The following is a 27615-nucleotide window of genomic DNA, read 5'->3' as shown; positions in this document are numbered from 1 at the left end:
CTTTGTGATTAGTAGTTTGATCAAGGGAATGCTGTATTTCCTTTTTCTGGATTTGTGATTTCATCAAGGCTGGAACTTTCCCAGCTAAGAGGCTCCTTCTATCAATGCACATCAGCACCAGGGGTTGCAGCTTAAAAGTCTTACAGAGTTGCTCAAGGGATTGGAGAGTTTAAGTTACTTGCCCAGGATTATATGGCCATTATGTGTCAGAAGTAGGACTTGAACCCTGCTTTTCCTGACTCTGAGGGTGAGGCTTCTATGCAATGTAGGGGGCAGTATGTAGAGAGTTGGGCCTGGAGTAAGGAAGACTGGCATTCAAATTCTGCCTCAGACACTTATTGTGTGACTTTGGGCAAGTCACTTACCCTGTTTGCAGTTTTAAGATCTGTAAAATGGGGATGATAATATCACCTAACTTGTTTTGAGGCTCAAATGAGATAATAATTTTAAAGTACTTAGCACAGTGCCAGTTACATAGTATAAATATATAAATGTTAACTATAATAATTGTTATTATATTACTGTCAAATTGTAACACTATAATGTAAAGTACTTAGCACAGTGCTTGGCACATAGCATTATATAAATGTCAGCTGTTATTATTATTAATGTAGAATTGTAACACTATATATTAATATATGGCAGCAAGGTGGCACAGTGGGTAGAGTGCCAGGCCTTCTCAGGAAGACCTCAGTTCAAGTGTGGCCTCATACACTTACTAGCTGTGTGACCCCGGGCAATTCACTTAACCATGTTTGTGTCAATTTCCTCATTTGAAAAGGAGCTGGAGGGGCAGCTAGGTGGTGTAGTGGATAGAGCACCGACCCTGGAGTCAGGAGTACCTGAGTTCAAATCCAGCTTCAGACACTTAATACTTAGTTGCTGTGTGACCCTGGGCAAGTCACTTAACCCCAATCGCCTCACTTTAAAAAAAAAAAAAAGAGCTGGAGCAGGACATGGCAAATTACTCTAGTATCTTTGCCAAGAAAATACCAAATGGGATAGAGTCAGAAAGAATGAAGTGCTGGATTTTTAAACTTTGCTTAGTGGACAGTAGGAAGCACCTGTAGACTTACTTAATGTGGTCTGATGTCATGACTGTACTAGAGTGAGAGATCTGAGCTTCTTGCCTCTCCTTGATTAAATGTCTTTTATTTTCTAGCTGTTTGGTATATGTGACTCTTATATCTACCAACAGTATTGTAAGGAGGCAGTGATTATGTCACACTTTTCTTGTATCCTTTGCCTAGCATAGTGCTTGAAACCATAGTAGGTGCTGAATTAAAAATGCTTTCTTCCTTTATCTTTGAAAGCACCTGACTTGGTACTTTGCACATAAAGAGGCAACATGTTTTAGCTGAATGAGAACTGGACTTGGCATTAGTATTTTAAAGTAGCTTTGTGACCTTGGATAAGTCTTTTCATGACTTTAAAGACTTTAACCCTATCTGTAAAAAGGGACTCATTCATACTTGTACCTCCTATTTCACAATGTGGTTGTGAAGAAAGTGCTTTGAAAACCTTCAGGTGTTACAGAGTTATTAATGGAAGCTCAGTTAATCTTGAATCAAGATGCTATTTTGTCATCATTGGAGAGAATATGAGACTCCTTTGACTGAACTGCAGCTTCCTGAAAATAAATACCCTTCACTGCTTAATCATAAGCAGCAGCAGCATAACTAGCATTTCTGTAGCATTTATAGTTTGAAAAGCACAGCTTTACATGTTATCTCTTTTTATGTTTACAACAACCTTAGATGCTGTTATTCCCACTTCTTACTAATGAAGAAATTGAGCTAGTAATTGCGTGATCTTCTTGCCTCTGAGTCCAGCATTCTATCTACTATGACATCTGGCTTCCTCTCAAAGGAAAATGTTTTTCCTTTCAGGAATATATTGATGCTCACCCTGAGACCATCATCCTGGATCCCCTCCCTGCCATTAGAACCCTTCTAGATCGATCCAAATCTTATGAACTTATTCGAAAGATTGAAGCCTACATGAAAGGTAAGTTGATACTATGTCTAAGTGAGTTCCTTGTTTTCCAGGAGGAAGAGTGGCTAGCTTATCCCTGGTGGGACAATCATGTGAGAAACTTGATCTTCTTTGGGAGCTTCCAAGCACAGCTGACTGAAATTAATTGGGTGACTATTTGGTTTGGCCAGGAAAAACAACTTGTGGGGCATACTCTCTGCTTAGATAGGCAAGGTTCGGTAATGAGAGCAGAAAGCTGCTTTTTTTGTGTCAATAAAATGAAACCTTTGAATGATTTCATAAATATTGGGAGGTTCTAAATGGTATTGGATCACCCATATAAAGTGGCTAGCAATGAAATCTTGAAAATTTGTAATAGCCCTATCAGCTGGTCTTGTTATGTAACAGGGCATAAAAGAGAAAAAGTCAAGGAAGGAGTCAAGGCACAGCAAGACTACGTAAACTAAGGCCTTCTGCAGGGTACTGTTTGTTCTTCCCAATGCTGGCCCATCCAAGGATTCTTGGTACTGGTAATCTACCACTCAGTCTGTTGGGTATTGTTGGAATTCTTTTCTTCCAGTGTGTTTATAGGAGGTTGTCTTTTTTGGAAACACTCTTGGTGATGTTTGAATTACATTTCTTCTGTGCTGAGTGTTACCCAGTAAGAGCCTTGTTTCAGGATAATGCAAATACAGTGTTTGGGGTCTTAGTGATTTCAGTCTCAGGCAATAAACAAAGGCATGTTGGACTCCTCACATGGGTTCCCTGCTCATTTCGTTTCTTGTCTTGATTATGGACTCTGAGCCTATTTTGGCCACAAGGGAAATCTGATGATAGAATGTAGATGGTTCAGTGTAACCCTATCCCTGATCTTGGAATAATAACTCTTAAGTATGTGCCTCATATGTGTGTGGGTCTAGGTGCCTCTTCTTTTCTCTTTGGGATGACATTTATTAAGTGATTAGCTGCATTGTGCTGGAAAGAATCAGACCTCTCGTTTTGAAATTTCTCTGTTCCTCTGATGGGGAGGTTATATGGGTGTTTTTGAAAGAATCCTGAGGCTGGTAGTCAGGAGACTTAAGTTCTAAGCTTGGCTTTCTGTTAGATCACTGTGGGATGCTTCGATGGGTTATTTTCCTCCTCAGTTTATAAAAGGAAGTGATTGGATTAGATGCTTTCTGTGGCTCTTACTCATCTGAGATTCCTTGCTTCTGTGGTGGGGTTCTGTGATTCCCTCAGAGGAGGGAGAAAGCACGAACAACACAGCATCAGAGTTACAGAATGTTAGGGACAATTGAGAGGTGACTTGGAGATCATTTATTCCTTTGTCAGATGGGCACACAGAAACCCATAAGTGAGTTGTCCAAAGCCACATAGGTATTAAGTGCAAAAACAGGACCTTAACCCAGATTTTCTGATGTGCCTTTTCTATTATGTCTTAACTTTCTAGATGAGACTGCTTTCTTTTGTTTTTTGTTTGTTTGTTTTTGGTGAGGCAGTTGGGGTTAAGTGACTTCCCCAGGGTCACACAGCTAGTAAGTGTCAAGTGTCTGAGGCCATATTTGAACTCAGATCCTCCTGACTCCAGGGCTGGGGCTCTATCCACTGTGCCACCTAGCTGCCCCTGGAGACTGCTTTCTAATGAAGGCCTTTGATTATGTAATCAAATTCCCTTAAAAGGTATCTAAGAAAGAGCTATCTTTTAAAAAAAAAAATTGCTTTACATTGAATTATGTTATAGTGCATTTCCATTGTTCTTATGAAGAAGGGAATTCAGAACATCACCTTTTCCGCATAATTGATGATGATGATGTAACAGTTAATTGTAAAGTACCTACTATGTGCCAGGCATTGTGTTAAGTGCTTTACAAATATTACTTTATTTGATCCTTGTAACAACTCTGCCAGGTAGCTGCTATTATTATTCCCATTTACTATTGTAGTAGCAGCAGCAGTACTGTCCCTAAGGACTTGTAACACAGGATCTTGATAGGGAGACCCCTTTAAGTTCCACTGTTCAAGAAGAGTCTGCCTTTCCCTTATTCATTGGTATTTGTAGAATATTTGATAGTGTTTTTTATTTTGAGTCAGAAGACATAGGGTTGAATACTGGCTTTTGCAGTTATTACCTATATGACCTTGAGTAAAGCATCCTTTTCTGAGCCTCAGTTTTTGTATCTGAAAATAGGAATAAGGATACCTGCGCTGTATATACCTCACGGTGTTGACTTGAGGATCAGCAGATAGAATATAAAGTATTATGGCATAAAGCTAATAGGGATATACATCCAGGTAGAGATTTGTGGGGGTGGGGTAGAGAATGGTGATGGTGGTGGAAAGAGGGTTGGGGGAGGACAGGTAGAAGACATCTGGTTGCCAGAAAGTCACCTGCTGCAGACAGATGTATTGCTTCCTTCTTCTCTTTTGGTAATAGTCTCTTCATGTAAAGACAGTTGCAACTGATGATAGTAGGTGGGAATTTTTAGGGTGAAAAGTTTCTGTTGGTGTTAAAAGTCCTTGATTTTGTTTTGCCCGCCTGGACGATTGCCAGGGAGAGGCCTACACACCCTGTGCACTTTCCACAAATACTTGTTAACTAGACTGTAAGGACTGAATTGATTCCATGCCAAGAGGAAATGTTCTGAGGGCTCAAGATGAATATGCCTTATATTCTTGTTATTATGTTCACATTTAGATTCTTAAATTTTGTATTATTTAAAGAGGAAGGTCAAAGGTCTTGACTTCCTGGGTTGACTTGACTATGCTGGGTTGAGTTGTTAAAACTGGCTATTCATTCAGAAGCCCTTGCCTGTTCTGACTCTGGAAGCCATTTAAACATTAGGGTATATATAATAGTTCCTTTTGGCAGGCCAGAGTTGAGAACAGTTTCCTTATTTAAAAATGACTAAAACGAAATTTTGCTCTACCCAGATTTTAAACACTTTGCATTGTATACAGGCTCACTCCATGGTTCATGGGGGTAGGGGATCTGTAGGTGGGCAAAATGGAGCCCTGGTGGTTAGTAATGTATCAAAGTGTAACCAAGGACGAGTTTTCATTCAGCATAGATTTCCTTTATTCCAGAATTGTAGATACATTGGTCCAAATTATGTAGGAGCTTGTTTGCTTTTCTGTCATCAGGCATTCCCTGGGAAGCCTCCTTGCTTCTATTTTTTTAGACCAGCATCTGGCCCTCATCTCTTATGTCATTTTGAATCACCAGTGAAAGAATTCTAGGATCTCAGGACTTAGAGCTGAAAGGGGCTCTAGAGAACATCTTGGCCAGGACTTCCTATTCTTGTTTGGAGTCAGCCACCCTCTTCACAGTCTGCTGATGCCTGAGGCCCCTTCTGGGAATAATGGTGGGTTTTTTTAAAATACACAAGATAAAGTCCATAGGATTATAAGAGAAACTAGTGATATTGAGATGGCAAGAATAAATCCATGTGATCTGCTGGCTGAGAACCATAGTAGTGAGACACCTTTAATAACCATAACATGATAGGAAAATGGGATTTTTATAGATGAGAAAAACACAGGTACTGTGTTTGCTTATGTCTATTCATAATTGCAAGAAACACTACATTTCACTTAAAGTTTAGTGAAAAACAAAGATGGGGGAAGCTAGGTGATGCAGTGGATAGAATACCTGCCCTGGAGTCAGGAGGACCTGAGTTCAAATCCTGCCTCAGACGCTTGACACTTACTAGCTGTGTGACCCTAGGCAAGTCACTTAACTCCAATTGCCTCCCCCCGCTTCATGGAACCTCAGGAATCTCACCATGAACCATGAAAAAATTCCAGATCTAGTCTAAATTGCACAGAGAAGGAAAGTTGTAGAATGACTTGCCATGGTTCATTTAAGATTCAAAATCAGGTCCTCAGACTCCAAATCCATTCCTCTTTCTACTACAAAGTGATCATCTTCTGTCCACACTTAAGTTAACTTTGGTCAGAGGTCATGGTGGGGGTAATAGGAAATAAGCATTTATTAAGTGCCTACTGTGTGCTAAGCATTGTGCTAGATGCTTTACAGATATTTTCCTTGATCCTCACAATAACTGTGGATATTATTATCATCTCTATTTTACAGTTGAAGAAACTGAGGCTAACAAGTTAGGTGACAACCATATTCTAAGTGTTCGAGGCCACATTTGAAGTTAGGTCTTCCAGGACAGGCACTCTTATCTATTGTGTCATCTCTCTGCATCCATCAGAAGCCTTTTGCCTCTTCCTATTTCAAAACCCATTTGGACAACCTAGTAATCATTTCCTCTCTCATTTTTGGCTCAGTTGCAGAGCAGAGATTCTAGTCAGATACTCAACTCTAATGAATGGCCATGCCTTATGAAACTCGGAGTAATACAATGGAAATGAATGCCAGATTTGGAATGTGAGGATCTGGTTCAAATCCTACTTCTTTGTCACTTCTTGGACTAGATCGTTTCCAAGGACCCTCAAGCTTCAAATCCTTGATTTCTTCCCAGTTTTCCCCAGTTTTCAGGCTTCTCTTTTGATTCATGCTTCTGAGTTTTCCAGAAGATTTTTCTAGAAGTTTATGACAATAACTTTTCTTTTTTAAAACTTATATATATATTTGGGGGGGGCAGGGCAGTGAGGGTTAAGTGACTTGCCCAGGGTCACACAGCTAGTGTCAAGTGTCCCTATCAACATCCTGTGTTACAAGTTCTTAGGGAGAGTGAAGGTTTTCTTCCTACTTCTTGCCCTATAGGGCAAGTCATAGTCCTGGCCTTTTGGAAGGCTAGATTAAATGGAAATCCCTGGGACAAGTTAGAATCTTCTACAGGACTAAGCCAATGTCCTGGTTCTGTTTCCTGTACAAAAAATTCTAAGTGATATTTTTGGGGGTGGGACAATGAGGCTAGATTTGAACTCAGGTCCTTCTGAATCCAAGGCCAGTGCTTTATCCACTGCGCCATCTAGCTGCCCCCGACAATAACTTTTCAATAAAAAATTATTTATATATCAGGTTTTCCCACCCAAAAAGTAAGGTGGAAAATTTTCTCATTTGGATTGATGGTGAGAGAATGCCCTGATTTGAAGTGGGCTACAGGAAACATTCCATTTTCCTTCGTGGAAGCACCTCTCCTATGTTAGGCCCTACCTAGCTCTAGAAGACTCCTAGGCATTAGGACTTGGAAAATGTTAACTTTCCACATGAGAAAGAAATCCATTTGAAAAGCACTGTATGTTTTATAGTTGGACATCTTCATGTCTTTGATGCCTTTCATGGGGGGTGTGGGAGGAAGCACCTCCATTTGCACTCCCTGGACTAATAAATGTTGAGTTCAGTTAGGTAACAGATGATGCAAGTGCATTCCATGGTCTAGCTTCATAAAATGTTAGAACTGGAAGAAACCCTAGAACACTGAATGTTTGAATTGGAAGGGATCCTGTAAGGGACAATGAATAAACATTTCTATAGTACCTGCCGTGTGCCAGGCACTGTGCTTTACAAATAGTATCTCTTTGGATCCTTCAGGGAACCTCAACCCTTAGAGCTGACAGGGACGTTGGGGCTTTGGTTTTTGAACGCTGTTAGGCTAAACGAACATGTTTGAACATGGAACCTTAGAGTTCTAGGGGACCTCTGAGATCCTCTTGTCCATCTCCTCACTTAGAGATGAATCAAATCAACAAGCCTTTTCTAATCCTGCTCTGTGCCTGGGCTCATGCTGGGGAGACTAAGCAAAGAATGAAGGAGTCCCTTCTTCCAAAATGGGAAAAGGCAACAAGTACATATAATATCAATTAGATACAGAGCAGATATAAAGAGAGAGATACTAAACTAATTAAATACAAGTTCAATTGGGTGGTGGGAAACTAGCAATTGAGGGGACTTGTCAGTCAATCTGTCAGTAGTCAATTTGCATTTATTAAGGACTACTATTTGCCCTGAGGTAGCTAAATAGCTCAGTGGCTAGAGCTGCTGGGCCTGGAGTCAGGAAGATCTGAGTTTAAATCTGGCCTCATATACCAGTTATGTAACCCTGGACAAGTCACTTAATCTTTGCCTTAATCCGCTTGAGAAGGAAATGGCAAACCATTCTAGTATCCTTGCCAAGAAAACCCTATCGATATTTTGTTCTGTGGGGTCATGAAGAGTGGGACACAAATAAACAACTATGTGCCAAGCACTGTGTTTATTGCTAAGCATTTGGGATATCTTGAAAGGTAGAAAACAGCCCCTATTCTCAGGGAGCTCACAGTCTAATTAGGGAGACAACATGCAAAGAACAATGAACAAACAAAATTTATCTGTACATCTGTATCTATGTAGATATGTATAAACTGGGGATATTTTCAGTGGTTAGAGCACTGGGCCTGGAGTCAGGAAGAGAGCCCAGTTCAGCTCTGTTCTCAGACACTTACACTAGCTGTTTGACCCTAGGCAAATCACTTAACCTCTGTTTGCCTCAGTTTACTAATAATAGCACCTAACTCTCAGAGCTGTTGTGAGGATCAAATGAGATTATACTTATAAAGCTTCTAGCACAGTGCTTGGCACATAGCAGGCACTATATGTTAGCAATGATGATGGTGGTGGCAACACTAAGATTAAGGAAGACTGAGAAAGACTTCTAGCAGAAGGTGATATTTTAGCTGAAACTTTAAAGAAGAAAGCCTTCATGTAGAAGGAAGATTTTAAGCCATATCTTGAAGGATTGAATAAAACTCAGGTTTTCTGAACTTAATCCATTGTCCTTTCCTACTATGCCATTGCCTACAGCATCTTCCATCAGCATGGTATGTAGCTAAATCATAAGTGAATTAAAAATGTGCATGAACAGCCTGTGTTCTGTGTGTCAAATTCGAGTTCACTTTCAGAGAAGCAGATTTGTCACTTCCTTTTCTGTTACTCCTGGAGGCATGGGAGCTGTGTTCAACATATGGTAGGCTCCTTTAATTACATTTTAAGTTCCATTGTATAATTAAAACAATTCAAAGTGACACAGCTTTCGTTTTGGAAGATGGAGCTTTTAAAGGCTCCTTGGAATTATAATTACCTTCATAACTGTTTCAGTTCTTTTCCTGATCAAGGAGGCTGGACCATCCTTTAAGCAAAGGAAATACCTTTTATAGGAATGCCTTTTTTTTTCCTCTTTCATTTTTCTTTTTTATTCAAGTTTTCTTGTACAAAATGGCTAATATAGTAATGTTTTCCATAATTGCACATGCATAAAAATTAATTAATTGATTTGAAAAAATAAGAAATTATACACCATGATGGGACTTGATACAATCAGCATGTCATTCATGAATCAGAATACCTGGAGGAGCCCACAAACTATAGGACTTGGACTTTGTTCTGGATCTCTTTCATGACAGTGACAAACATGTCTGATGAACATACACCTCCCCATTTTATGTTTCATTTGTAATAAAGTTACGTCTTTTGTTACCTCTTTTGAGATATCCTATATGATTCCAACATATTCATGAGAAATTCCTTGTTGGAAGAGAGGCTAACTCAACTGAATATATCAGCAAAGAACGGGAATGCCTTTTAATATAAATTGCTTGCGGGGGTTGGGGGGGAATTGGGAAGAGAATAGCAGTGTGTGGAGTTAACCTGGGTAAAATAGAAAATTGAAGGTTTCTTATCTGGGTGTTAAGAAGGGGGCAGGTTGGGAGCTTTGTATAGAGTCTGCTGACATGTCCCTCACCAGTATCTGCCGTTCATAGCCAAGGGCTAGAAAACCCTATGGTTTTCTAAGGAAAGATGTGCCTGACTCATGAAAACAGGAAAATTCAGACCTGAAATACAGTGCAAATAGTTATCCTTTCCACACTGCAACTTTTCCCTTTGTAGTTCCGCTGTCTTGAGGGTCGGCATAAGAAATTAAATGGAAATTTGGGGGGAATTTTGTGGAAGCCTCAGATGACATGCTAAGGCCAACAGATGACACAGAAGTTTATAAACTCAGAAATGCATAAAAATATAGATATCGTTTTGTATAAGATCAATGTATTTTATCTTTCAATACCATAATAATTCAGACTTCTTTGGTATAAAGGGAGGGCCAAAAAAAATTAGGCTGATTTTCCAGATTGCAGGGTAGGAGTAGGGATTGTGGGGGATGGGGGCAGGGGGACAGAGGGACAACGCACATACCCAGCCTCCACAGAGTGGAAGGGATAACATACAGTGGGGCAAGTGTTGTTATCCTTCCCTTGACAGAGTGATTCAGTATTCAAATGTGATAAGCTTTATGGTATAATTAGGAAAGAGTGCTGGACTTGGAGTCAGAAAACCTTGTTTTGAGCCTCTTCTTCTGATAATCATTGCCAATGTATCTCAGGCTCAGTGTGTCCTAATCTGCAAAATGGAAGTAATTCTATTTGCAAGAGTGCTGTGAAAAAAATACTTTGTATAGTTTGGTAAAAGTTCTTTAGAAATGTGGAATAATAATGAAGCAAAGTACTCCCATTGTCCAAACTGCAGGGAATGAAAGGCTTTCAAAATATAGAGATCTAGCAGAAGCAATTAAAACCTTGTGGAAACAGGAACAGGGTATATGCCATTCATGTTGTCTTGTCTACTACTGCTTTTATCCTGAAGATGGCTTTCATTGAATTTACACAAATGAGGCAATCAGTTTATTCATCTGTTGTACAATAGTCTACAGAACATGATATATCAAATGATATCAGGATAGTGTCATAAGTCCATTTCTACCCAAATTCCTTGGATGAGAAGCAGATAATGAATTAATAATTATGAAGATAAAATCCATCCAAGATTTTCTTAGATGGATCTAGTCTTTACAAACCTTTTTAGCAACACAACTGAGGCAAAGGGCTGCTATATTAGAGAAGGTAAAAGTTCAAAGTATTAAGAGTCTCCCATTTATTTTGAGACCACTGGGAGGTTTAATATTAAAGTAAAAAATGGTCTCCCTTTTTTACTGACGTGCAACCCCCAAAGGAGAGGAGAGCACTTGAATACTCTTAGATATAGTGAGAGAAGAATTGGGAGATTGCCTAAGGACTGGACTGTTATGTTGGACTTTTTCCTTTTTTTTTATTCTGAATTTTAGGAATTAAAAAAAGAGAATGGTTTTCATATACAAAGGAGAACAGAAAAAGAAAGTTAACTGTGAAAATTCAAAACTTTTACTTAAAGTGAGTTTAAAAATATACACACACATACAGAAAGAGGTCACTTTCTGCTTCTCTTTGTTTTCTTGAAACTTAATAGTTCCTTTAGTTGTTTTCTATGTATTTTAAAAATGCATCAATCACCCTATTTTCTTTTTTTTTTCTTTGTTGTTTTTAGAGAACCCTGTCGCCATCTCTTTCCCCATAGGAAGAAAAAAAAATGTGAAAGTTGTATCAAATAAGCATACTCAAAACAAATTCATACTTTTACTAGTTCCAAAAATGGTACATGGGCTTTTGAAACTCAAGGCTGTGCCACCATCTGCTGCAAGTAGGAAGAAGTTTGTCAATTTCAAGTTTTTGGTGGATTACTAAACACATAAACATATATGCAAATTAATATTTTCATGTTAAATTCTTAACATTTCATGAATTATGTTAATCTTAGAGGAAAAGTAAAAGAAAAAGGAAAATAGATAAACCTATATACTTCTTACATCCATTGTTAACACATTTCCCCCATTAAATACACATAATTACCTTGTTTGATTAGAGAGATGAGAAACAATGAAATGCTTTTAAAATCTTAATATTAGCTAAGGGGAGGGAAATGTTTGTATCTTTCATCTCTAAATGGGTTCAGTGACCTGAATTGTATGTTTCAAGTGCTTCCCCCAAAAAACACTGTCACTATTCACCCCTATCCCACCCTCCACTCTGGAAGAGACATTTACATACATATGTTTGTGTACACATATATACACACATATACACGTATGTGTATCTTTTGTCTGTCTATCTACTAATATAATCTATTTAATTGACCAAAGATCCCCTAGTGGGCAAAACTCACTGGAATAGGATTCTTTTTTTCTGATCTTTCTGTATTTTATTTTATTTTATTGAGATTTAGAGTTCATCCTCCAGGTTGTTTTGAAGCTGAAATAAAAATTTAATAAGGAAAAAACCCCAAATAAGAAGACAATATATATATTTTTTAGTTTAGTGAGAATCATTATCAGGCCAGCTAACTGAGAGTTCATAAGGGTTAGGGAGAAGCTGGGGACCTCTTTCATTCATAACCAAGAAAATCCAGTTAGTTTTAGGATGAGGGCCTAGGTGAACACCTAACTTTTACAAAATCAGTAGTTAGCTTCTCTTGCTGAGATCCCTAAGAACTCTCAGGATAACAGAAAAGACCAGCAGGCATAAGGCGGAGATCAGGAGAAAGCTCTATGCTACTGGGAAATAAAAGAACCCAGCATTTTGATTCAGAAAAACCTTAGTTCAAATTCTCTCTACTGCTTAATATCTCTGATTTGGGGTCAATTGTTTAAATTCATCTGTAAATCTGGGAATTGGATTAGATACTCTCTTCAAGGTTCTCTCTTTAGCTCTAAATCCTGAAAATTGAATAAACTCAAGTTAAATAGCCAAGGAAACTTGTTGAAATCTGTGAGTCGTTAAGTTAGGATGGAATCTCTGCCATGTTTGTTGTGCCTCAGTGGGACACCCTCTAGTGTCCTTCGGGTGCCACTGCACCTTTATGAGAGTCAGGTGTCAAAGTGAGCCATAGGCCAATAATATACCAAGAACAGCCTACATAGTATGCAAAAGTTTTCCTTATTTCTCCTGAAAGTTGATGGGAAGGAATTAAACACACCTAAGTTTTACTTCATTTTTATTTTATTTTAGTTTTTAAAACAAGCTTTGTCCAGTTTATTAAAGAATACTTTTGTACAGTTTAATTTTCACTGGTCTGTTCTGGCATGTTTCTAATGATATCAGAATCACCTGGATCAATGATAGCTAGTGTACAAACTCTGTAGTACTTTCCACATGTTGTACCTAATTCAGTGTTATTGCCATTGTAGTGATGTGCACCAGTTTTGGCCAACATAGTGTAATCATCAATCTCTGATTTCCTCAAGGCTGGGCAGTTGGTGGCCAAGATGAACAATTTGGCTTTGCCTTGTCTGATCATTTTCAGGATCTGTTTGTAGCCTAGCATGTATTTGCCGTTTTTCGTCACCAGTTGGAGCCTTGAGTTGATGGACTCCAGCAACTTTTTCGTCTTCTTTGTAGCCACCATCTTCCTGCCTGCGGTGCGGGAGGACCCTCAGCCAGAGACCTTGTGGTCAAGATGGCCGGGAAGCAAGAAAGCTCCTTCATTTTTTAAATATTAATTTTTAATCAGGAATTTAAGTGAGAAGTCAGTAAAAATGATTTTAAAGAGGTGGGGGTTATCTTTTTTTTTTTATTTGGTGGGGCAATGGGGGTTAAGTGACTTGCCCAGGGTCACACAGCTAGTAAGTGTCAAGTGTCTGAGGCCGGATTTGAACTCAGGTCCTCCTGAATCCAGGGCCGGTGCTTTATCCACTGCGCCACCTAGCCACCCTAAAAGCAAATTTTGACATCTTTTTTTTTTTTTTTAGTGAGGCAATTGGGGTTAAGTGACTTGCCCAGGGTCACACAGCTAGTAAGTGTTAAGTGTCTGAGGCCACAGATTTGAACTCAGGTACTCCTGACTCCAGGGCCAGTGCTCTATCCACTGCTCCATCTTAGACTACTAGATCTCATTTGAGATAATTTACAGTCTAATAGGATAAAGGTAACCAGTAGAAATATATCAAATAATAATCAAAACTCTCATTTACTGTAACATTTTAAAGTTTACAAAGTATTTTCTTCAAAATAATCCTGTGAAGTGGGAAGTACAAGTAGTATTATTAATGTTTGTCAGTTGAAAACAGGCATACATAGTGACTTGTTTAGAAGAGGGGAGTGGGAGATAGTGGTTTTATTTTCTCCTCCCTCTCCTACTACACCATTGTCATTTAGTAAATTAATGTGAAAACTGGGGGGTTAGAATCTTGCAGATTGCTTTTAAAATGAAGCCTCTCACTAAAAAGCTACTTGAAATTATTAACAACTTTAGCAAAGTTGCAGGATACAAAATAAACCCACATAAATCATCAGCATTTCTATATGTTACCAATAAAGTCCAGCAACAACAGATAGATAAATTCCATTTAAAATAACTCTGGCCAACATAAAATACTTTGGAGTCTACCTACTAAGACAAGCACAGCAACTATTTGACGAGAACTACAAAACACTTTCCACAGAAATAAAGTCATATCTAAACAATTGGAAAAATGGTAATTGCTCATGGGTAAGCAGAGCCAATATAATAAAAACGACATTCCTACCTAAGTTAATTTATTTAGGTGCTATACTAATCAAAGTATCCAAAAATATTTTATAGACCTAGAAAAAAATAACAAAATTCATCTGGAAAAACGTTCAAGGGCATCATGGGAAAGAAGGTGGTCTAGCAGTACTATATCTCAAACTGTATTATAAAGCAGTAATTATCAAAACAATCTGGTACTGGCTAAGAAATAGAGAGGTAGGTCAATGTAATAGAATTGATAGAAATTATACTATAGTAAATGACTATAGTAATCTAGTATATGATAAACCCAAAGATCCAAGATTAATCGACTGAGGAAGAATTTAAGACCAAAGATTTAGAGAGTAAAACAAAATGTAAAATAGATAATTTTGATTATATAAAATTAAAAAGCTTTTGCACAAACAAAACCAATGTAACCAAGATTACAAGAGAAGCAGAAAACTGGGAAAGAATTTTTGAAACAAATAACTGATAACTCTCATTTCTCAAATATATAGAGAACTGAGTCAAATTTATAAAAATTCAAGTCATTCCCCAATTGATAAATGGTCAAATGATATGAACAGGCAGTTTTCAGACAAAGAAATCCAAACTATCTATAATCATATAAAACATGCTTTAGATCACTATTGATCAGAGTAATGCAAATTAAAACAACTCTTGAGGTATCACCTCACACCTATCAGAGTGGCAAATTAGCAAAAATGGAAAACATTGGATGTGGAAAAGCTAGTACGCTAATCTGCTGTTGCATGTGGAGCTGTGAAAAGATCCAACCATTCTGGGGAGCAATTTCACCCCCCCCTTTTAATCAAGTTTTCCTCAACAAAATGACAAATATGATAATGTTTTACATAATCATGCATATATAACCCCTATCTGATTGCTGCCTCAGGGAGAGGGCAGGGGAGAGAGGGAAGGAGGGATAAAACTTGGGACCCAAAACCATAAATAAAAATATTTATTACATTAAAAGAAAATGAAGTCTCTCCTTTGTCAAGGAGTCCCTCTAAGCCAAACCAAAAGTTTTCCTAACTTGTAGAATTTTCTGAGGGTCAGAGGCTAAATTGAGTAAAATTTATTTGCATCCCTTGGCACATCTGAAAGGGCTACTTAGACTCACATTATATCAGAGTTTGGAGATCATTTAATCCAACCCTTTTGGACATAAACTGAGGTTCAATGAGAAAGTTCATAGGATGTAGAGTTATCATCTATAGTTGTTTTATACATTGGGGTACTGAGGTTCCTTGAGGAGCCACCCAAGATTACCTTAGTAGTAAATATCAGAGTCAGGACCTACCCAAGTTGTTCTGATTGAATTCTGTGTACATGTTGCTGAGCCTTTATCATGTTTTGGATGGTTCTATCTTCTTATGGATTTGGTAAGGAGGGATAGAGACTGGATAATCATGGAATGCCATGTGAACAAGGAAGAATTAGCAATTTAGGAGAGACTCAAAATTTCTTGGTGGAGGAACAACTGGGACCAGATATGTACAACAGGACACTTGTTTCTCCTTGCCAAGGCTGGCAGCATTCTGCCCTCCTGTAAAGTAAACTCCCTCAGGGATCTGTAAAGATCTGAAGGCTCAAAAGACCACCACCCAGCACAAACTCTCAGTACCAGCTTGAACCAGTCTCCCTATTCCTTTCTTGTTAGTAGTAGGTAGCTTTGAGCGGTCCTCTGAGAATTCAAGTCCTCTGGCCTTCTGTCACATTGGCTCTCCAGTTGGAAGACAGATGAAGAAAGCCTTGTGTTTTATTTTTGTGCTTTGTGAGCCATATTTAAAAGAAATTCTCATTTCTCTCTCCCTTTCTTCCTCCTGTTTTCTTTCCCCCTTCCTTCCTCCCTCATCTACTGCTTTCTCCTCTCCTTTTCTCTTCCTCCTTCCCCCTCCTTCTCTTTTTTATCTCCTTCCCTCCTTTGTCTCTCTCTTCTCTTTCTTCCTTCTTCTACCCTCTCCCCCTTTTTTTCTCTTTCTCCACTTTCTTCTCCCCCCAAAGCATTCTGGCTCAAATATTTTCTCTTGTTCTCTTCGAGAAAGGAGCTATATTCGGTATTACATTGTTCTGATCTGACTCCTAAAGGTTTTAGAGTTGCTATCTGATTAATATGGAAAAACTAGATCTAGAGGAAAGATCAGAGATTTTTTTCCCTGAAACTCTTTCCCTTGGGCTTTGAAAAATATCATAACCAGAATCACCTTAAACTCCCACTATAATAGCAGATGACTTCTCTTCCAGAAACATCTCACCATTCAATTCATATCAAGTATTGATTAAAGTCTCTCAAGTATTCTCTTCATAGTTCTCTAGATAAGAGTTAAATTCAGTCTCTTATTTCTCAGACTCCAGGCCCCACTGTACAGTAACTACTGGTCAGTTTTCCATTTCCATCTTTATAAAACATGGTATCTGCCTTCATGGAGCTCAGCCTGGAGAAGTGACTTTACCACAGTCCCAGGGCTAGTTAAATGACAAAAGTTGGACTAAAATCCATGTTTCCTTAACAGTACACCCACTACTAAATTAACTAAAATGATATTACACATATACAAATAACTGGTATATAATATGGGGAAATAAAAACCTGTGATTTCTTCGGTGTAGGGACCTTCTCCCTCCCATGGGAGATTTTTAACCCATCCTTGTCTAAAGATGGGCAGTCATTCAACAACATGGTGGTGATTTCAGAGATTGGGAGAATAGCGGAGGAATTAAGCATTTATATAGTACTTTCTTCTTTCTTTCTTTCTGTTTTTTTGGGTGAGCCAATTGGGTCACCCAGGGTCACACAGCTAGTAAGTGTTAAGGGTCTGAGGCCAAATTTGAACTCAGGTCCTCCTGAATCCCCACTGCACCACCTAGCTGCCCCTACTGTATAGTACTTCCTAAGCACCAGGTCCTGTCCTAAAGTGCTTTTATAAATATCATCTCATTTGATCCTCTCAACAAGCTTTTGAAATAGGTGCTGTTATTATTCTAATTTTACAGTTGAAGGAACTGAGGCAAACAGATTGCCAGGGAAACACAGCTAAGGTCTGAGGCTGGCTTTGAACTCAGATCTTCCTGATTCCAGACCCACTGCTCTCAATCTTATTTACCACAATCCTATATGCAAGGTTTATTGAATGCTTATTCTGTGCTAGACCATATGCTGTGTGACAAGGGAGCCATGGAGATAAGAAAGAATAACAATAGGCTAGCTTTACAGTGTGGATTTTTGTTTTTGATGCTCCTCTAATGAGGGGAATGGTTGTTTTTTGTTTTTTTGTGTGGACAGCAGCAGGCATGTGAAACAACACTGAGGTTGCTTGTCTAGCCAGTTTGAAATAGAGCCAGAGAGTGAACATGGTGTTCCCAAAGGGCTAGAATCTGCTTCAGGGCCTTGTCTCTCTTTTGAAATATGACTTATTTTCTTTCCTGTGGTCTTGTGTCCTGTTGCAGATTGGAAGAGTGCCCTGTTATGGCCTCCTGGGGGAGAGGGGGGCAGCGCTCCCCAGGGTGGAAGGCAGTCTGGGTGTGCTGTTAAGTTGGGAGACATGGATTTTAGTCCTGCCTTTGTCATTTAACTAGCCCTGGGACTGTGGTCAAGTCACTTCTCCGGGCTGAGTCTTAGTTTCCACATTTGTGACATGGAGATAAACCCCCTCAGTCTCAAATGAGGTAACAAAACTCTGTGTGTATGTATATGAATTACTATCAAAAGATCAACTGAGATTATTGTTCTTTTTTATGAGGCACAAAGGATACCACAACTGGAATAGTACATTACTTTTACTTTGAAAATCTGGTTACTCTATATCAGATTGCTTTCCGTCCTGGGGAGGAGGGAGGGAAGGGAGGGTGGGAGAGGAATTTGGAACTAAAAATCCTATGAAAACAAATGTTGAAAATTATCCTTACATGTAACTGGAAAATAATAAAATACTTTTATTTTTTTTTTTAAAAGAAAGAAAATCTGGTTACTAAAAGTTGTTGAGTCTGTAGGCTGATAGGTGCCACAGTATAGTGGACTTGTAGTCAGGAAGGCTGTAGTTCAAAACTTGCCTTGGATACTTAGTGGCATTGTCAGCCTTGGGCAAGTCACTTAACCTCTCAACCTCAGTTTCTTCTTATGTAACGTGTGGATAAAAATAGCACCCATCTCACAGAATTGTTGTGAGATAACATATGTAAAGGGCCTTATGAACTTTAAAGATAACATAAAAGCTAGCTATTATTATCCTTTTTTTTTAAGCAGCTATGTGGCTCTTATCAGACTAGACCTGAAATCAGGAAGGCATGAGTTCAAATTTATCATTAGACACTTACTGGCTATGTGACTCCGGACAAATAAATCTCTTTACCCTTGTCTTCCTCAATTTCCTTGTCTGTAAATTGGGGCTAATAACAACACCTACTTCAGGTGTTGTTGTGAAAATAAGAAATGAGCTATTTGTAAAGTGTTTTGCAGACTTGAAAGCACTAGATAAATGCTATCATCATCATCATTAAATACAGAATCTCACATGATAATCCCTTGTCTGTTTTGCTTCTTTAACCTACCTTTATTTTTTTAACCAGTACCAGCAGATGGTTTTTGAGTGTTGTTACCAGTGATTTAATGTCTATAAATGGATGGCCTCCAGATAGAGTAAATTGAGTATATTCAAAAAATAACTTTTTTTCTTCCCCATAGCCTCCCCTCCTCCTAGCTTCTCTATTTTTTCTTGAGGATAATGCCTTCCATGTTCACTACTCTTCTTCCCCACTCCCTCTTCCCCCAGCCATTCATTTGTCAGGTCTTATGAATCCTGTATAAATAGTTCACTTCGTTCTGCTCACTTCAGTGCATCAGTTCATAGAGATCTGTTTCATCTGAAACGGTTACTTTTATAATTTCTTATTATATTTATGTACCACAGTTTGTTTAGCCATTCTCCATAAGGTGGGACACCCCCCCCCCCTTTAGTTTTCAATTTTTGGCAACTAGAAAAGAACTTCTATAAATATGACTGATGAGTTGCTGTTGCTGATCTCAAATCCTAGTCTTGATGAAAGGACAACCTAACCATTAGAGCCCACCAATAAATAGTAGAGTGGGATAGTTCTGTCGTCATTGGCTTCAGCCTAGGCCAGATGTGGGCTTTTCAGAAATGGTATAGAGGGATTTCTCATTCCAACAACAGGTTGAATCAGACAGCTTCTAATGTCCCTTCCATTTCTTAGATTCTGTGATTCTCAGACCAGATGAATTATAGAATCACATTAAGTAAGAGTTGCAGTGAACTTTCTTGACCATGTAGTCCCAGCCGTACAAGAAAGGAGTCCTCACTCTAGGGCAGTATGGTGTCATGGAAAAATGTTATAAAGGAACATTCCCCCTTCTCTTGGGCCACGTAAGAACCCTATAAATTGCCACCTGACCTGAGCTGTCGCCAGTGCCCCTCACTGCACTTCTTTGTTGTGGGTATTTTTCCTCAACAAAACTGTCTGGCATTACCTTTCTCTGTGCTGACTTCTGATTGTATGCCTTGTCCTGTACCTTGGAATACCAAGTATTATGGCAAATGCTGACTTGGAGTTAAAGGATGTAGGTTCACATTCTAGCTATGTCACTGTGTGAACTGGGGCCATCCACTGTCACCTTCCCTTCACTCCTTTCTATCTCCATTTCTTTAGCTGTAAAACAAAAGGAGGGCAGAAATAGATAATCTCAGTTGCTTTAACAGCTTGAACACTATGACCCTCTGAATTCTGGTTTTGTATGTTAACTGTAATCTAGGGCAAGTTCCTTACTAGTGTGGATCTTGTTTGCCTTTTCAACTCTGGTCCTGTGTTTCTTTAGCTATGGTTCTATGGAAAGTGCTTCTCCTGGAACTGATGATTCTCTGTAATATTAATTTTGTTAACTTAGTGTTAATTAACGATATCAGGTGCGGTTATCCCTGTGTGCTATAACTTCCCAAATAACATTTTTTTCTTGTTCACATTGCCAAGACAGCAGTCTCCCACCAAACAGTTCATTGGAAGGTAACCCAAGTGACAGCTCAGAGACACCTGCAGTTGGTTGTCACTTTAACCTGACCTGGCAGGTTTCTGATAATAACTCATTTAATGGAAGTATGGTCTGGGTTATTCCTATTGAGGAAAACTATGATACTAAACAAGGGAATCAAAAAAGATTCTGATAGGGAGTGGGGCTTTGCAAACTTTGGTGTCAGCTCTTCCAAGATATGACTAGATATAACTCACTAGTTGTATGTCCTGCAAAACTCAGTTCTGATTATCACCATTGTTTTTTCCTGTATAGAATTCTCATCAGCTGACTGAGCTGAGAATTATGTTCTCAGGATACACAAAAGATCCAGGAATTTCTTTGGGTTGGGGTGATGTTTGACCTCATCCCAGAATATATAGTATTGAACTATAACCAGGTCCAGATTTGAAGTCCCAAGTGAGTGATGTGTGATCATTGGAATTCCAAAATGAGCTCACAGATTAGAGTTGAGGGGAGTGTGTGTGTGTGTGTGTGTGTGTGTGTGTGTGTATTGTGTGTATTGTGTTTTTGGTTTGTTTTTATTTTTTAGAGGGCAGGGCAGTGGGGGTAGGGGTAGGGGCTGGGGATAGCGAGAAGATACATGTGGCTCCCATTGCTCTAGAGTCCTGAAATATCTGATATGGATGAAGCTGATGGGGTTTGGGAAGGCAAGGCTTTGATCACTAAGAGATTAATTGGAAGGAAAAAATGGAGCCAAGAAATATCAGCATAATTTTTGTGGGGTTTATAACATTAGAGTGTGAGAAACATTAAAAAGCCTAGTAACAAAAGTCCTTGCTATGCAAGCAGCCTAGCTTAGGTTGAAATTCAGAGCCTTGCTTTTCTTTTGTTCTTAAATTTGGCAGACATCAAAGGCAAGAGAGAAACTCTTTTGTGCTGCTCTCTCCTTCCAACACCAAAGCACTCCTTCTGCCCCATCTAATGACATCTCACATTTGTGTTCTATTCTGTCCTCTCAGAATCCAACATAGAAGCCCAGAGGATTAGTATTCTGGGAGCAGAGTGGCTGTGATCTGCCCAGCTTAGCTGTAAAAAACCAGCAGTGGTGTGTTCAGTTCAGCTTCTATTAAACCAACATGCTAGGCTCTATATACCATATACTGTACTGGTTTCTGGGAATAAAAAGGAACTAAAAACATTTCAGCTGTGGAGATGCAGCATATTCATAGTTGAGTAAGATAAGGTAATTTGAAGAAGATATTTTTAAACTTAGTGGATATTGGACTGGGCCTGGAGTCAGGAAGATCTGAATTCAAATCCAGACCCAGACACTTACTAGCTGTGTGACCCTGTGCAGGTCACTTCACCTCTGTTTGCCTCAGTTTCTTCAACTGTGACATGGGGATCATACTTACTCTGTGGGGTTGTTTTAAGGATCAAAGGAGATAATATATGTAAAACACTAAGCACAGTGCCTGGCATATAGTAGGGGTTTACTACGTGCTTGGTCCCTTCTCTTCCATTTCCACTATAGCCACTGAGAGAATCACAGATGACTTCCCCAATTAGGCGGCACTAAAGCTGTGTCTTGAAGGAACATAAAGATTTTCAGAATGAGGTGAGAAGGGAGGGCATGCCATCCTTTGAGGGATGGCTTTTGGAAATACAATGAGATCAGAGAGAAAGTTTTGAGCTTTGGGAACAACTAGTAGTGCAGGGCAGTTTGGTTACAATGTGTCATGTTAAGGGGAATTACATGAAATACATTTAGAAGGATAGGTGGAAGACATAAGGAGTCCAGCACAATTGAAACACAGCCGAACAAAAATGGATTTGGCAGTAATCTCCATAGAGATTATAATTTCTACACCACAGTCATTTCTGGATAGAAATCCTCTACCCCTCTCCCACCCCTACCTAGTACCAATGAAAAACAATTAAGTAGATCTAGGCCACATAGCGACTACTCTACTTGCTGTTCTCTTCATGCCTTGACTGACTGACACAATATGTGACCATCACCCACACCCTCCTTTTGAAAAAAAAGAGGAAGATATATTTTCATCCTATTTTCTCTAGGACCAATATTATACGTCATAATTATTTAGAGATCCTTTTATAGGAATCTTAAAAAAACCAAACCCGACATTTTTATAAATATAGGATCAATATCTCCGTGTTATATTTCTCCCATCAGGTTCTTTGGGATTTAGCACACAGTTGTTTGTTGTTGTCATCATTGTTGTTTGTCCTTTGTTCTCCTTCTTGAAGAGGACCAATGACATCAGATGGGTGATGTCTTGATTTGCAAGTAAACTGCATTTAAGTGAGACAGGGCTATATAAAGTCACCAGCGGGGAGGGGGGGGGGGCAACTCATCTGAGTACACTGGCAAGACATAGGTCAATACAACTGGAGATGGCCTCAGAAATAGTGGGGAGACCTTGGTCTTTTTAAGCTAAGGTCTTTTTCCAGGTCTCAGTTTGTCTGAGGCAATGCCCATTCAGTGATTCAGTGATTTAATTTTGACTAGGTAAGAAATGAGGTCAAAGATGGCCTAGTTTTCCTACTCAAAAAAAAAAAAAAATCTGGGAGGGACAACTCTCAGGGTTTCTGGTCAGAACAAAAACAAATGCTATTTACACTCATTCTGAGCCATCAAAACCCAAACAGTGACCAAGTCAGGCTTGGCCTGGGACCAGTTATTGTCTAGTCTGTGAGAACCAGAGTGATTTGGGTTTAAGGCACAGTCAGATAGCTCCATTTGAATCCCAATGGACTTCATCAAAGCCTGGTTTTCCAGAGCTTCTAGTTCAAGAAATCATAAATGAGGGGGCAGGTAGGTGGTGCAGTGGATAAAGCACCGGCCTTGGATTCAGGAGGGCCTGTGTTCAAATGTGGCCTCAGACACTTGACATTTACTAGCTGTGTGACCCTGGGTAAGTAACTTAACCCCCATTGCCCCACAAAAAAACAAAACAAAAAACACCCCAACAACAACCAAAAAAAAAAAAAGAAATCATAAATGAAACGTACATGGGACTAATAACCATCGAATGAATGAAATGAATGAATGTCATATCCTCTTTATGAGAAATCTAGATTCATAAATGGGCCTAGCATGGTGTTAAGAGTGAAAACTTATCTTTTTAATCATAGATTCATACCCTTAACTTCAGCAGGTTCTAAAAAGTAAAATTCAAAAGTTCTGACCCTTATTCCAAATCATTACCGAGGTCACATTAGAGGATGGACATGGTGTCCTGTATTCTAATGTTTTCTAGGGCCAACATGTTGGAAACTTATTTTTTCTAACTTTTAAAATTAAAATTTTAAATTTAATCTGTATAGGAGGGAAGGAAATGCAGTCATTTGTTAGCCTTAGCTTTGCAAGACTTTGTTCTGTGGAGTAGCAATTGGTCCTGTCTCAGCTTCCTTTTGGGGAGGCATTCATGTTGGGAAAATAGACTTCATTTCAAAACACATTAACCATTTTATTTCCAACTCTTCCCTCTGTCCTTTTTACAGGCATTTGTTGAAGAGTCCAGCTAATTGATGATTTTATCTAATTCTTTTTTTTTTTTTTTTTTTTTTTAGTGAGGCAATTGGGGTTAAGTGACTTGCCCAGGGTCACACAGCTAGTAAGTGTTAAGTGTCTGAGGCCGGATTTGAACTCAGGTACTCCTGACTCCAGGGCTGGTGCTCTATCCACTGCACCACCTAGCTGCCCCTATCTAATTCTTAAGATCATAGATTTACAGAACCAGCAAGGTCATCTAGTTCAATACTCATTACAGATTAAGAAATTTTAGCACCTCAGAGGTGGTTACTTGCCCCAGGTCCCAGAGGTAGTAAATAGAAGATGCAAATCCAGATCTTCTCATTCTAAATCCAACATGCTTCACTTATATATACCTTCATGAAGCATTTGTTAGTTCATTGACCTTTTTTGGGGGTGGGGTGGGGTGGGGCAATGAGGGTTAAGTGACTTGCCCAGAGTCACACAGCTACTTAACTATCAAGTGTCTGAGTCTGGATTTGAATTCAGTTCCTCTTGAATCCAGGGTTGGTGCTTTATCCACTGTGCTACCAGCTGCCCCTTCATTGGCTTTCTAATGCTTTGTAAAGTTTTCATTTCTTAGGTCAGGGATGCCACTGATTATAAATTATCAATAAGTTTAGTTTATACTGATGTTTAAAGTAAAGTGTTTTTATATATATATATATCAATCATGAGTTCTATATCCATATAAATAAAACAAATTTTATTAAGATGACTATATAAAAATATATAGTGCCTACTACGTGCCAGGAGTTGTGTTAAGTACTTTACAAATATCTCAGCCGATCTTCAGAGCAACCCTGGGAGGCAGGCGTTATCATTATCCCCCTATTACAGATGAAGAAACTAAGGATGACAGCAGTGTGTGTGTGTCCAGGGTCACAGCTAGTGTCTGAGGTTGGATTTGAACTCAGGTCTTGCTAATTCTAGGTTCAGCAGTCTATCCATTGTACTACCTATCTACCCCAAGGTGTTGGAAGAGGACTAGAAAGTAGAGAGGGGAGAGGGTCTGGACCTTTGCTTTCACTCTGCAAGTTATAGGCTTAGTTGTCTAGAGCAATCCGAGAGGTTAATAAGTAAAGATCATACCACCAGTAGGTCATACCACCAGCTTAAACCCAGGTTTCCAGGTCAGCTTTCCAAACATCATTATCCCAACCCCCTCTCCTGCCTCTTCTCTTTTGGAGGCATCAGGGAGGAGCTCAGAATTTGAACTGGTTTGTTGAAAGATGGTGGGATGTCAATAAGCAGATATTAGAGGGGAAGATATTTCTGATTGGTGATAAGCAAAGGTTCAGATAGAAAGCTTGGTCTGCCTTCAAGGCATGACAAATAATTCAGTTTGGCCCCCATGGAGAGTTGTCTTCTTCTTTTTTTTTTTTTAAACCATTTTTATTTAAAATTTTGAGTTCCAAATTCTATCCCTCCTTCACTCTCTCCCCTCACCCTTCCCCATGGCAGTAAGAAGATAAAGGTTATACTTGTACAATCATGTAAAAAGTTACCATATTAGTAATTTTTACAAGAAAACTTGAATAAAAGAAAAAATGAAAGAAAGTGGAAAATAGCATGTTTCTGTCTGTGGTTCAGTCAATATCAGTTCTTTCTTTGGAGGTGGATAGTATGCTTCAACATTGGTCCTTTGGGATTGTCTTGTTCTCCTGTTTTTGTTGGTAATATATAGAAATGCTGATGTTTTGTGTGGATTTATTTTGTATCCTGTAACCTGGCTAAAGTTGTTAATAATTTCAAGTAGTTTTTTAATTGAGTCTCCAGGATTTTCTAAGTATCATATCATCTGCAAAGAGTGATATTTTTGTTCCTCATTACCTATTCTAATTCCGTTCATTTCTTTTTCTTCTCTTACTGCTGTAGCTAACAACAATAATAATAATAAATAATAGAGGTAACAATGGATATCCTTACTTTACCCCTGATTGTATTTGGAAGGCTTCTAGCCTATCCCCATTATAGATAATGCTCGCTGATGGTTTTAGATAAATATTATTTATCATTTTAAGGTATGCTAAGTAAAAAGTCTTGAGGGAGTATTAGGGGTATGAGATAAGCCTGGAAAGTTAGGTTCAGGAAGGATCTTTATTACCAAGTTAAGTAAGATTTAGTTTGGTAGGGAATATGAGCTATTAAAAAGGTGAAGTAGAATGATACAAATCAGAATTGGGCCTTTGCAAGTTTCCTCTCATGGACATAATGCATGGATGTTGATGGATGGGACTTGTGAGGAGAGATGGAGCGAGAAAGTCTGGCAGCAGGGAGATTGGTTAATTGGAGATCGTAACTTTGCTATAGTACTGAAAAGAAGGAATGAATCTAAGTAAGTGACAGCTTCTCACCTTTAGATAGATAAATATATATCTAAAGTTTAAAAAGTGGGAGATTGTAGAAATTTAGCCATAGATTTTCTGTCTTTGCAAATGTGAAAGTAGAAGGAATTTTGGGAAGGTAGGTTCTGTAATATTGTTATTGCTACTTGTTAAATTAGCTACTTGAGGGCTAGATTTTCTCATTCTTGTCATTGTTTTCTCAGTACCTTACCTCCTCCTCCTCTTCATACCTAGGCATTTACACATTGTTTACTTTGTGCCAAGTACTTTACGTATATTATCTCACTTGATCCTCACAGCTCTGCAAGGTAAATGCTATTAATATCTCCATTTAATGGTTGAGGAAACTGAAAGACTTTGTGACTTTCCCAGGGTCAAATAAAGTAAAAGTTTGATGTGGGACTTGAACTCAGTTCTTCCTAACCCAAGCCCACCTTTCTATCCACTGTGCCACCTAGCTGTTCTCCTAGTAAGTACTTAACAAAAGTTTGTGAAGTTGAACAGATCTATTTTCCTGCCAGGCCATAAACTCTCTGGTGATCTTTCCTTGTTGCACTGTTCTTTGCTAAGGACAGCAACTCCTCAGCTGGTAGTTAAAAAAAAAAAAGTTTTGGTTAATCATTGTAAATTTGTTGTTCAAGCCCTCAAAAGCAGTGTTATCAACACATGAGCTACAACACAGGCCGAGGAAGGCCCCATCCCACAGCTGACCTCCTGAATTTCCTTCCTGTGATCAATCTTTGAAGTTTTGGTTTACTGATCAAGTTGAATCACATTTGAAGGAGCAATCAAATGGAAGAGGAGATCAGGGGAGATTTATCTGTGTCTGGAATATGCTGTGTTTGGTTAATCTTCTTTGAGAGCCAGAAATGAATGGATTTAACTATTATTTAACTATTCATGCTTAGCTATCAATTATCTATAAATAACATGTAATAGAGACACTTTTTTTTTAAAGGCAGATCATCTTTGTTCAGTTTCTATTGAAAACCTACTATAGGCAAAGCCTTGTACTAGGACTGAAGTTCTGAGATCCAAGAGCTTCAAGGAATAAGGAAGGCTTCCTGGAGGGTGAAGCATTTGAGCCTCCTATCAAAAGATGGTTTGCACTCCCCAAGGATTAACCTGACATACCATATAGTAAGGGTAATTGTGGCTACAGTCAGGGTGGGAGGCAGGTAAAGAGACAATGGAAGGGGCGGCTAGGTGGCACTGTGGATAGAGCACTGGCCCTGGAGACAGGAGGACCTGAGTTCAAATGTGGCCTCAGACACTTAACACTTACTAGCTGTGTGACCCTAGGCAAGTCACTTAACCCCAATTACCTCACCAGAGAGAGAGAGACAGAGAGACAGACAATGGAAAAGGCTTAGATCCCACACCAACAAATGTGGCCTCTCTGCTCTAACCAGATCTCATTGCTGAC

General features: G+C 38.9%; 1 protein-coding gene across 1 annotated transcript in view; it reads left to right on the top strand.

Annotated features, from left to right (window-relative positions):
* Positions 1-27615, top strand: part of ITPK1 (inositol-tetrakisphosphate 1-kinase) — a 290317-nt gene that overhangs the window by 192140 nt on the left and 70562 nt on the right. Inside the window, 1 exon segment of the mRNA XM_043983848.1 lies at positions 1890-2007. Coding sequence (XP_043839783.1) covers positions 1890-2007 — 118 coding nt within the window.

This window comes from Dromiciops gliroides, chromosome 2, assembly GCF_019393635.1.
Source record: "Dromiciops gliroides isolate mDroGli1 chromosome 2, mDroGli1.pri, whole genome shotgun sequence".
Lineage (NCBI taxonomy): Eukaryota > Metazoa > Chordata > Mammalia > Microbiotheria > Microbiotheriidae > Dromiciops > Dromiciops gliroides.
Note: the sequence above shows the minus strand (reverse complement) of the source record. Positions and strands in the feature narration are given on the sequence as shown.